Raw genomic sequence first — 13246 nt, 5'->3', positions numbered from 1 at the left:
TGAATGCATAAATTACTGTTCATCATACCAGTGACAAACAATGTTTCTCAACAAACAATCTGCTGGAGGAATTCAGCGGGTCGAGCAGCATCTGTTGTGGTGGGTGGTGGTGGGGGATGCGGGGGAAGGAATTGTCAATGTTTCAGGTCAAAACCCTGCATCAGGACTGAGAGTGGAGAGAGATGACCAGTTTGTGGTGTTATGAACACATTAGCAGACATAGTTTCAGCATGTGGCACTGTTGTGTTTTTTTTTCTCAATTACATTTATGGGAATGTAGGAATGACTGGATGAAAATATTGCCAGGATCTCCGATGAGTTCACCACCGACCATCCTATTACTGGAATTGACAAATCAACAAGGCTGGGAGAAACTTTCGGAATTGTTGGTCCAAAGTCATAGAACAATAGAAATCTACAGCTGGCCATTTAGCCCATTGTATTCATTTTGACCAAAAACAAACTAATTAATATGATCCCACTTTAAAGGTCTTGGTCTGTCACTCTGTAGCTGTCACTTCTAGTGATAATTAGGTAATTTTCGCAATGCTGGGGAACTAATGCTCAAATAAACTGGTCAAGTGAAATTAGCAATGGATGAGGTCCCTTATACGATGAGATGGACTATGACTTCACGATCTACCTTGTTGTGACCTTGCACCTTATTGAACTGCACTTTCTCTGTAGCTGTTACACTTTAATCTGTACTGTTATTGTTTTTACCTGTACTGCATCAATGCACTCTGTACTAACTCAGTGTAACTACACTGTGTAATGAATTGACCTCTACAAGCTGTATGGAAGACTAGTTTTTCACTGTACCTTGGTACAAGTGACAATAATAAACCAATACCAATACCAATGGAATCCATTTGTTGCAATTCTTGGAGCAATATTTTGTGAACCCTTTCAGCAAACAAGCTATTTTAGTTATGGGAATGTGTAATAACACAGGATTAATTAGTCACCTCAGTAAAGTATCCTCTATGGGATATGATAGAACTTCCCATTCACTTTAAGCGTTAACATTTCAGGTTGATGACCTTTTGTCAGAGTTAGTTCTGATGAAAAGTTATTAACATGAAACTTAACTCTGTTTCCCCCTTCCGCATATGCTGGCTATCCTGCCAGATATTCCCAATATTTTTTGTTTTTATTTCAGATTTCCAGCAATATTTTGCTTTATAATTCTAAAATAGGGAGCTGCAGAGATAGTGGATGTATTGTTTATGATTTTTTAAAAACTTCCTTCGTTTCCTGATTGGGAAAACAATAAATTTAACATTCAAGAAAGGATAAGGAGAGAAAACGGGGGACAGACCAATTGGGTTAATATCGGATGTTGGGAAAATGGAGTCACAAGAGATTGCGGATGCTGGAATCTGGAGCAATAAGCAAACTGCTGGAGGAACAAGCGGGTCAGGCAGCATCTGTGGAGGGAAATGGACAGTCAGCATTTTGGGTTGAAACCCTTCATCTGGACTGAAAGAGTATAGGGGAGGAAGATGTTGAAATCCATTATTAAGGAAGTGATAACACAGAACTTAGAAAAGGTACAGTCAACGTGAGTTTCATGGAAGGGAAATCATTTTTAACATATTGGAATGCCTTGAGGATTTGATTGGCAGGATGAATATCATGGAAGCAAATGGATGTATATTGATCTCCAAATGATCTTCAGTAAAATGGCACAACAAAGATTACTGCATAAGATAAGAACTTATAAGGTTGAGAGAGTAATATATTACCTTGAATAGGGGATTGGTTAACAGATAGAAAACAAAGAATAGGGATAAATGGGTCATTTTCAAGTTGTAAGCTGTAACAAGTGACTTGTCTCGGGTTAGTGCTGAGGCCTCAGCTATTTGCAGTCTGTATGAATGATTTAAATGAAGGGGCTGCACATAATATATAAAAGTTAACAGATGTCACAAAGATGGTCATTAAAGTAATTTGTGAGGAAGACCAAGAGTGAATGCAAAGGGATTTAGTTAGGTTGGTGGTGGACTATAATGAGGAAAAAATTATGAGGCATCCTTTTTGGTAGGAAGTATAGAAAAACAAGATTACTTAAATGATAAGAAAGTATTAGTTGTCGGTGTTCAGAGAGGTTAAGGTGCCTTCGTATAAGACACTCAGAAAATTTGCAAGCCAGAGAAATAAAAGACTGCAGATGCTGGAATCTAGATGAGAAACACGATGATGCTGGAGGAACTCAGCAGGCCAGGCAGCATCCGTGGAGAAAAGCAGGCGGTCAACGTTTCGAGTCAGTACCCATCTTCAGGTCTTCCAGAATCATCATGTTTTTCAAATTTGCAAGCCAGTTTGGCAAGTGATTATGAAGGCAAACGGAATGTGGCTCTTATTGGCAGGGGCTAGACTATACGATGAAGTAAATATTGCTGCAACTCAAAAGTTTCTTGGCTCCAGATTATATTTTTGGCTCCGGGTGATGTTTTTGGTGGATTTTGTGTTTTTTGTTTAAATTTTATCTGGTTGCTATTTAATTTTACATTCTTTTTCTTTCCCTCAGTGAGCTCAGGAGATGAGAGAGTACCGGCAGCAAGAGCAGGCTGACCCTCAGCGGATACTCTCCGTGCCGCAGGAGCTCCCCATCCTGGAGCAGTTCGTTTGTCAGAAGAAAAACAAGAAGGAGAAAACTCGGCTGGCAGACAGTAAGATGTTGGCCGGCTCACAGAAGCCAGCCCGAGCCCAGAAGAACTCGAGCCCCAACAAGCACTTAAAAAGCCCGGGCTCACCTGGCATGATGTCCCACAGCCCAGGCACACTTCATTCGGGCTGTTCCAAGCCTCGGGGTCTGAAGAGCCCCCCACTGACTGACACACAAAGGTATTTAATCTGCATTACTATTGCCGAAGGGCCAATGCAGGGTGTTTGGAAGAAAGTTGCCGCTAATTTGCGGATATTAACTAGAAGTTTGGTTTGTGAAATTTGACATCTTTTAAACTTTGTGCAATGAATTACAAGTTTGGGGTAAAGGTTTGAGAAACAGGGCCTGGGGAGGAGGAGGTTTTGGCCCTGTCTGCCCATTCAGTTGCATGTAAAGATTTTTGAATCGATGCAAATGCAGACTTCTGCAAACAGAGGTTTTTTTTTCTAGCTGTCGGGCATCTTGTGTTTATTGTGAAATACAGTGAGTCACACTACAGAGCATTGGCCATCTACAATGGAGAATTGATAACTGTGCCCTGTGGCTGGAGTACTGGAGACTCATTCATAGAATGGGTTAGTGTTGGAAGTGCATAAACTTGCAATGTAGTTGGCTGGACAGTGCAACGATGTTCATTTACTTCCACTGGAGGGCACGTGATAGTGTTGAACCAGTGTCTCTTACGAGCAGCATGGTTGGGCTGTAGTGAAAGACGAGTGGCAATACAGGTGAACTAGGGTAAACAGACAAGTGTCAGCACAGCTGAACTGTGATGGCAGCATCTGTAGACTGACTAAATACAGCTGGACTGGAGTGAACAGAGTAACGGCAGCACAGCTGTATTATTCTGAACAGACAATATTAATAAAGATGGGTTACAGTGAACAGACTGGTGGACTGTAATGAACAAGCGTACTGAAATCACAGAACAAGAATGAACAGCCCAGTGACAACACAGATTGACAATATTGAACAGATTAGTGTCAGCCTGCCTCAACTAGAGTGAGAAAGCTAATGTTAACATGGCTGGACTGTAGTGGGCCATGTATTGTCACTACAGCTGGACTATAGTGTGTAGAATAATGGAAGCACAGCAGGAACGTGGGGGACAGACTGGTGCCACAACTGGATTGCAAACAACCTACGAGTGAGTGTGCAGTTGGGATTAGTCGGACAGACTGATGGCAGTTCGGCTGGATTACTGAATAGGGGTGTCAGTTCAATTAGACTATACTGAACAGGCAAGCATCATTGCAGTTGGACTGGACCGGACCGCACTGCACTGGTGTGGGTCGGTGCAGTTGGACCGGACCGCACTGCACTGGTGTGGGTCGGTGCAGTTGGACCGGACTGCACTGCACTGGTGTGGGTCGGTGCAGTTGGACTACACTGAACAGAGAGCAATTTTCAGCATAGGTGTTCAGTGAACAGACCAGCAGCAGTGCAGCTGGAATATAGTGTGGAGATAAAGGGCACCGTGTCATTAGCGTGAGACAACAGGGTGAGACTGGTATAAGTACAGCCAAATGGGTTTGCTAATGGCAGATTGTGATCACGGTGAACCAACTAGAAGTGGCACAGTTGGACTGTAATTGACACTCAATTCATTACAGTGATGATCATGAACAGACTAGTGTTGACCGACTAGTGATGGTACAGCAGGATGAAATTGATCACTGTGTTCTCTGCACAGCTTACGATGGACAGAATTGTAGCATTGCATTAGACAAATGTAAACAAATGTGTCAGTACAAATAAACTGGACTGAACTGAACAGTAGCAACACGGTTGGACTGAATTGAGTGCGTACTGCTGAATTAGTGTGTGTGGAGCTAGATAATAGTGAACAGACTTGTGCCAGTGCAGCTGGGCGGGTGAACTGATTTCAGCACACTTGGGCTGTTGTGAACACACCAGTGTACGTACAGCTTTAACATTTTCAATAAATCAGTTTCAGACACGGTTGGACAAGAATGTGTCAGCAAAGCTGGATCATGGTGAACAGTTAGTTTCAGTACAACTGAACTAGAGTGAACTTGCCACTGTCAGTACAGCTGAATGAAAGTGTGCAGGCTAATGACAGTGATGATGATAATGAACAGAGCAGTGTCAGTGGAGCTGGGCCAGAGTGAACAGACCTGTGGCTGCACAGCTGGGCCAGATTGAATAGACTAGTGGCTGCATGACTGGACAACACTGAACTAATTTCAGCACAGCTGGACAGCAGCTAGACTCATTGCAGCACAGTTGGACTATTGTGGAAGGAGCAGTGTCAGTATCGATCAAACCTGTGTGAGTACAGCTGGCTGGGCTGTACAGACTAGTGGTAGCACAGTGGACTATTGTGAGCAGATAGTGTCAGAACAGCTGGACTATGGAAAGGACGCATCAGTACAGCTGGACTAGAGTGAATGGGTCAGTGTCAATGCAGTTTGACTAAAAGAAGCAGTTAATTTATGGTAATATTGGGTGATAGTAAAGAGAGCAGTGTTACTGGAGTGAGATTATAGTGAACATGTATAATTCACCATTGGTGTAATATTATAGTGAACAAATTGCTGTCGGTAGAATTAGATTACAATGCATCTAATGAATCTGCACAACTCCATTTCACCACCATTGTTGTTGACTGCCCAATTAATGGTTTTGTTGATAGTGAGGATATGAGATCAGAAACTTTGCTCCTCTATCCAAGTAGAGCACCAAGAAGAGGAAAAATAGTTTGTATGTCCACGAGGTAAAACAAGCAAGTAAGTGTATGTCAAGGGAATTCAAAGCTAAATTGCATCTATTTTAATGCAAGGAGTATAAGCAGTAAAGTAGATGAACTCAAAGCTTTAATTAACATGGGGGTCTACGATATTGTTGCCATCAGAGACATCGTTGAAGATCAAGCAGGACTAGCATCTTAGTATCCCAGGGTATAGAAATTCTGGTGAGACAGAGAAGGGTATAAAAGGGGAGGAGGTATTGCACTGTTAGTCAAAGATTGCATGACTTGAGTATTGAGGGAGGATATCCTGGAAGGTTTCTCAAATGAGGCCGTATGGGTAGAGATCAGAAACAAAAAGGGTGTTGTTGCTTTGCTCGGGGTGTATTACAGACCTCCCAATGGTCAACAGGAGATAAAGGAACAGATATCTAGGTAGATATCAGACAGATGCAATAAAAATAGGGTTATCATACTGGTGGATTTCAATTTCCAAGTACTAACTGCTTTTGAGGCTCAGAAGGGGTGGAATTTTTTAGATGTGTCCGGGAGAGCTTTTTGATGCAGAATGTAGATAGACCAATGAGGGAAGGAGCATTCCTGGACCTTACCTTGGGGAATGTAGTTGGTCAAGTGGAGGGAGAATCAGTGGGGGATCAGTTTGGAGATGGTGACCATAACTCCATGTATTTTAAAGTGGTTATGGAAAAGGATAGGGGTGGACCAGGAATAAACTTTTTAAACTGTGGAAAGCCCAATTTCATTAACATAAGGGAGGAGCTGGCAATGGTAGATTAGGTGCAACTACTGGCGGGTAAGCATACATCTCCCTTGAATGCTTCCCAGTGTGTGGAAATAGCAAGAGTTCAAGGCCAACTTGTTCCTGTCAGGGTAAAAGTCACGGATGACAAGTATTGAGAACCCTAGACGTTGAGGGATAGTGAGGGTTGGATAAAGAGGAAAAAAAGGAAGCGTATGACAGGTATAGGGACTAATGATGGAGAAGGCCTGTCAAGAGTATGAAAAGTCTATGAGAGGTGCTTAAAAAGGAAATGAAGGCTTAGAGGGGTCACAAAAGATCACTAGCGGATGGGATTAAGGTAAATTGGAAGGCGTTCTATAAGCATGTTAAGGGCAAAAGAACAACTAGGGAAAATGTAGGGACTGTTGGGACAACATGGGGAATCTGTACTTGGAGCCAGAAGGTACAGGTGAGGTCCTAAATGAATACTTTTTATCAGTATTCACAAAGGAAACAGACTTTGTAATTGGAGAATTCATTGAAGGCATGGGTGAAAGTCTAGTGCCGGTCTTCATAAATAAAGAGGAGGTACTTGATGACTTAGCAGGCTTAAAAGTGGATATATCCCCAAGAGCGGATGGGATTTATCCATGGCTGCTATGGGAGACTAGGGAAGGGATGGCTGGGGCTGTGACTAGTGGTGTCCCACAATGATTGGTGCTGGGACCCCTTGCTGTTTGTAATTGTGAATGACTTGGGTGTGGGAGGCGTGATCAGTAAGTTCGCGGATGACATGAAGATTGACGGAGTTGTTGATAGTGTGGAAGGTAGTTTTAGGCTGCAGAGAGATATTGAAGTATTGGTGAATTGGGCTGAAAAATGTCAGATGGAGTTTAATCCAGACAAATGTGAGGAGATGCATTTTGGGAATACTAACAAGACTGGGACATACACCATGAATGAATGGTAGGGTCTTGAGGAACAGAGGGACCTTGGAGTACAAGTCCATGTATCCTTGAAGGTGGCAACATGGGTAGAAAACGTGGTTAGGAGGGCTTATTAGAATAGTGGCCTTCATTGGTCAGAGCATCGAATACAGAGAGGTTATGCTCCACCTTTATAAAACCTCGATCAGGCATCAGCTGGAGTACTGCGTACAGTTCTGGTCACCTTGCTATTGGAAGGATGTGATAGTGCTGGAGATGGTGAAGACTCACCAGGATGTTGCCTGGGATGGAGCAGTTCAGTCGTGAGAAGAGACTGGAGAAGTTAGGTCTGTTCTTCCTGGATTGGAGAGGGTTAAGAGGGGACATGATCAAGGTGTATAAAATTCTGAGGAGAATAGATAGGGTGGACTGCATGAAACTTTTTCCCATATCAGAGGTAGATCAGAGGTAATAGGGTAAGGGGGAAGAGATTTAGAGGGGATATGAGGGGGACCACCTTCACCCAGAGAGTAGCGAGTATCTGAAATGCATTGCCTAAGTGCTATGAAGCTGGGTCACTGACACCAGTGTCTAGATGAGCACTTGAATCACTTAGGCATAGAAGACTATGAACCAAGTGCTGGGTGATGGAATTAACACAGATGGGTGCCCACTGATTGGTGTAATAAGTTGGCTGAATGGCTGTTTCCATGCTGTACAATTCCATGACTCTTCTTTGTATGGCTCTATGACCATGGCTTCAAATGGTTTGGTCCACCACCAGGCAATGGTTAGAGAAAGCTAGAGAACAAAATCCAGTGGTGGGGACCAAAAACAGCAGCTTCAGACTTCCCCTAATTGATTCCTGGGTCTCTGCCACTTCGTGCGTTTTAACTGTTATCAGAAACTGCTACATCACGTCAGTGAGGGGATGATGACCACCCCCTTTAACTCTGCTCTCAAAGCTCGCTTCTGCCCATCTATAGCTGAGACCAGCAGTACTGGTCAAGTTCGAGCTCTTCTCTCTGAGACAGTTGGCCTAAAACCCCATGAGAAAGAACACTCGCATTTGTCTGGAGGTGCTGGGTGAAAAGAGCAATCTGGGTTCTCACCTGATAGCACTTGTGATTACTTAGAGAACTCTCTGCTATTACCAGTTTCAGACCTGGATGGCTGCTTTGTGTGTAGGTGGTACATTTGCTCGTCATTCTGGGGAATTTCACAATTGGTAATACAGAAAAATGTTTTTGGTGAAGTGACGTGTTAACTTCCTATTCAACCTGACAGCTGCTGCTGATGTCATTGGGTGTCACCCTTGTCTAAATGCCACTTGTGAATTTAGATGTTTCCTTTAAACCATTTTGAGTTGTTCCACGTCCCCCGCTGCCCCCGGACCCCCTTTACCCAGTGGTTTAAAAGACCTGCAAATGAAGCAAAGAAGAAATGAGGGGAAAAAAATGTTCACGCACTGGCCAGATTAAATCGAAAAGATTCTGATGGGGTTTTGACAGGGCAAAGGCTGTGAAGATATTTCTCCTGGTGGGGAAGTCTAGAGCTCAAGGCACTGTCATAAGATAAATAGTCGACCATTTCAGACTAAATGAGGAATTTCTTCTCTCAAAGAGTTGCAAATCTTTGGAATTCTCTACCCAAGACCTGTGAGGGACAAGTATTTTCAAGACTGAGATGGATTGATTATAGATGAATCATGGTTTAAGGAGCTGAGGAAGGAAAGATCTGATCAGCTGTGACCTTACTGAATGTCAGAGCAGACTTGAGGTGTTGAACGGCAATCTCCAACTTCTGCTATTTTTTTGTTGTTCTGCTCTTTTGGCCTGGAATAGAGTGGTTGAAAGGGCAGCTGAAGCAGACTGAATAAAAGCTTTCAAAAGGCAAATGAATTAAAAAAAAATTGAATGGCAACATTTTTTGCAGGGTCATGGTAAAAGGGCAGGAGAGCAGAGACCATTTGGTTAGCACTTCTAAAGAGCCATTATAAATACGATTGTCATTTTAACAGCTTCTACTGTCTAGTTCGATGAATCGTCTTTCCACAGTCACTGCGTGTGTCTGATCTGTGGGTTGTGGGGGTGTCCAGTAGTGAGCTCTTGGAGTTTCAGGTCTGCTGTGGGAACCAGTGGGCTGAAGCTTGTTGCAGCTGCTGCGTGCTTCCCTTTCCTCTGGGGGTTTCCCCCAGAGAATCTTGATCACCTAGCAACATTAAAAAGAATTACATCCAACTTGTCTCGACCTTTCCTCTCACAGCAACTTCACCATCTGCCAGAACTACTTCACCTCATTACATCCATTTTCACGAAGAAGTGGTTTCTGAAATCTGAATCCCCAGTCTGAGTTTTGACCCCTTTTCCTCAACTCTCTCAGCAGTACAGAACATTTCTTCCGTCTAATTATTTTCAAAATCCCAAACCCTCAATCAAATCATCTCACAACCGTTTATCAGAACATAAAAAACAGAAGCAGGAGGTGGCCATTGGGCTCCTTGGGCCTTCTCTGACATTAACCCCATATTCCTTGATTTCTTTAGTATCTGAAAATCTGTCTCTACCTTGAATATATCAGTGATTCAGCTTCCACAGTACTCTTAGGTACGGATTTCCAAAGATTCATTATACTCTGGGTGAAAAAATTTCTTCCATCCCTGTCCTAAATTTCAAAACTGTTGGGTGAAGCATCATTCTTGCATCTATCATAAGATGCTTGTATATCTCAATGGCATTCCTTCTAAACTGTAATGACTGTAAGCTCTGACTGCTTGACCTCCTAATCAGACAAGCCATACTGCCCTCCCCACCCCACATCTTCAGAACCAATCTGATGACTCTCCATATCCTCTATTGCAATATATCCTTCCTTGAATAGGGAAAGTATACAGTATTCAAAGTGCAGTCTTGGAAGGCATACTCAAACCCTCTTACAATAAAGACCAACATAATTCTTCCCTTCCTAATTCCTTGCTGTATTAACTTTCAGTGATTTCTTTAAGAGGATACCAAGATCCTTCTGAACCAACACCTTTCTGCCTCTGTGCCTATTTCTTCAGCAAGGAATCCTCACCTCACCCCACCCCCCCAACAGACAACTCTTTCTTGCCTCTCCAGCACTCTCCTCCTACTTGGACACTCCCTTCTGGCCTTTTACCTTGTCTTGATCATCTCGTTTCCAATTGCTGATGTGACATTGTCCGCTTGACTTCTCCACCCTCCTCACTCACTCCAACCTTACTGCCTCCGAACAAACAGCACTCTGCTCACTTTGGACCAATCCTGGCCTCGTGATCAAACCCACGGACGAGGGTTAGAGTTGTACACCTCCTCATACCTTCCCTTGGACCATAACCTGTGAACAAACATCAGGACTCTGTCTCCTGGGCTATTACAGATCTCATCGCATCAGGAGATCACCCCTTGATAGTGCAACTTGATCTGTTACCTATTTTATTTAAGTCATTGTTGTGTGAAAAAAGGCTCTTTTGGGATCTTAAAGATGGAGGACTCTGGACACAGGCTTTGGATCTTAAAAATAGTTTAATCGCAAAGGCAAATGCAGGAACAGAATGAATGGGAACGAATGTACACTTGCACACACACAGGAGATCACGAAAATAAGGGAAATCACAACGAGGGTGAGATACACACACACACCACACACACACACACAAAATAAAGTTACAACTTATCAAGGGATAAACACTTCAATGCCTGAACACCTTGACCTAGACAAGCATTGGCTCTAACACTCCCTGGAATCTGACTAAGATGCTCCCAAACCTCTTGGTGGTGCACACTCTTACCAATGATCTCTGCAACATTGTTTCACTATTCCTAGAGCAGTGCAGAGAGAGGGAGCCAGAAATGTGCAGCACTCTTTATAGTGCTGGAGGGCTGGGTGGAGCCAGACCAGGTACTTTAGACAGGCCAATGGTTTGGGGGTCAAGGACAAAGGTGTTTACCAAGGCCAATGGTCAGGCAGGCCCAGGAACAAAGGTGCTCTTCAAGGCCAATCCCTATGCTTGCAGCTGATGGGCGGGTGGAGCCAAACCTTGATTGACAGTGGTGTCACTTCCAATCCGATGAGCAATGCTGTCCTCCGATCAGAGGGGTCAGTGTTATCACTGTCACAGGACAGCCATGTGCTTTCATACTGCAGTCATGATGCAGGGTCTTGACCCAAAATGTGAACCACCCCTTTGCCACCACAGATGCATTTTGACCCACTGAATTCTTCCAGTGGTTTATTTTGTGCTTAAGATTCCAGCAGCCTCTTGTGTCTCCACCTTTCAGTCTCTTATATTTCAACAAGTTATGATTTTTTCCATAATCTAATCATTGCGCTCCTGTGCTATTCTGATAAATCTGCACTTCAGGCCTCTGCAGCCTTTCCACAATGCTGCTTTGTGTACACATAACCCAGTAGATTCTAAATAACTTGAGACTTCTTTACCCCTCATTATAAAGGCTAACATTCCATAGCCCTTTTTATATTTTATACCTTACTACAGCATTTTCGTGATCTGTATACATGGACCCCAAAATTGTCATTGATTCTGGCTCTTCACCATTTAAATAATACTTGGATCCATACTTTTTTTTAGTGTAAATGGTGACCTTGCACTTGCCATCAGTTAATCAGTGACTCTTATTAATTTTTAAGATGGCTTTACATACCACCCATCTTTAAATCGTTGCCAGATTGTGATACGTGACTCTTGCCCAAGCCGTGTTAAATATAGTGAATCGCTGAGAAGACAATGTACTCTTCCGAGCACCACTACTGCCCAATTCAAAGACATGCTCATTACTGTATTCAAATGTTTAATCAGGTCAATAATTTGCCTTCAATTCCATGCTATTTAATATTACCCAATTCTCTCTTGCGCAGAATCATATCTAATGTCTTCTGAAAGTCGTATAAACTACGCCCACTGAGATTCTACAATAGTTGTTTCAAACAATTCAGTTCTATTTATTATACATGACTACTCTTTATAAAACTACGTTGGCAATCCTTAATCAGTTCAACTTTCTACTAATGCAGCTTCCTCCCCACTGCTCCATTCCTTGCCCTTACCTCCCTCTCAGATCTGCATATTCATAATCCCACCAGGTGAGTGAACTGGTTCCAAGAGCCTTGTTTCATGACAATGGCAATCAGCATTGCTGATGATGTATCCCAGTCAGATAAGGCAGAGACCGGAACAAAAACACCTTGCCCTTAATGATCACCATAAGATAATTAAAGGGGAGATAAGTGAGTGGGGAAGGCACCAAAAGTGCGGGAACCCTCATAGCTTATTGGGGGGGGGGGATGGTGGGGGGGAGACATGAGGAGTGCCACTGAAAACGTGGCACCTTGTGCGTCTCCAATTTTCATTGCTCCATCACTGGCGGTTGTGCCATCAACTCCTTGGATAGTACACTGTGGTTTTCTCTCTAAACTTTGATCTCTGTGCTTCTCCACCTCTCTGCACCTCTCCCCTTTAAAATACTTCATAGAATCCATCTTCATGACCAACCAACCCTGATAACCACCAACAACCTCCTCCACCCGATCCTCCCGGATATCCAACGACTCACTGAGGAACTCTGTACAACCAGAAAGCTGAGACACCAGGGTAAAGGTTCACATCAGTGGGCCTGCTCCTTTACCCCATGCATGTGCCCTGCCAGGAATAGCTGGCACTGCACCTCAAACACTGCAAGTTGGCTCCAAGATCACCCTCATCAACACACCAAGTTCAAGTTCACTCAAACATCCCTGGCTCACTCACCATGCTAACCCAGTGGCACTGACTATATTTATAAAGTGCTTTGACAGAAGACAATTCAGTCATGAGTGGTGCAGGTCCACTTGTTATTCCCAGCTAATGTAGCTGATTTAAGAATGAAAATATATTTACATAGCTGATGATTTTGGGACATGTCAAACGGCCAGTGAACTACTTTTGAGTTTAGAAAGGCCGATTAAAATAGACATCATTGCCCAAACAGCACCAGATCTTTCATATGGTTGACTGATAAATTGGGCATGGGAGGCCTATGGAGAATTCCGCACTACTTCTCAAAGTCCTGTCCTCTTAGGGTCAGGAGAATTTGGGATGGGGAAATTTACCAGGGCATTTCATTCCCAGTTGATCGTATTGTGTTAAAAGTAACAGGCATGCAGACCATGAGTTGTGA

The 13246-nt window shown here is 43.3% G+C and overlaps 1 protein-coding gene across 1 annotated transcript in view; it reads left to right on the top strand.

The window, feature by feature from the left end:
- bcl9l (bcl9 like) overlaps positions 1–13246 on the top strand; it is a 111982-nt gene that overhangs the window by 62895 nt on the left and 35841 nt on the right. Inside the window, 1 exon segment of the mRNA XM_052039709.1 lies at positions 2534–2850. Within this exon segment, the coding sequence (XP_051895669.1) occupies positions 2546–2850 (305 nt within the window). The 5' untranslated portion in view covers positions 2534–2545.

Source organism: Pristis pectinata, chromosome 27 (genome assembly GCF_009764475.1).
Source record: "Pristis pectinata isolate sPriPec2 chromosome 27, sPriPec2.1.pri, whole genome shotgun sequence".
NCBI classification, from domain to species: Eukaryota; Metazoa; Chordata; class Chondrichthyes; order Rhinopristiformes; family Pristidae; genus Pristis; species Pristis pectinata.
The sequence above is the reverse complement of the archived record's forward strand: the minus strand, read 5'-3'. Positions and strand labels throughout refer to the sequence as shown.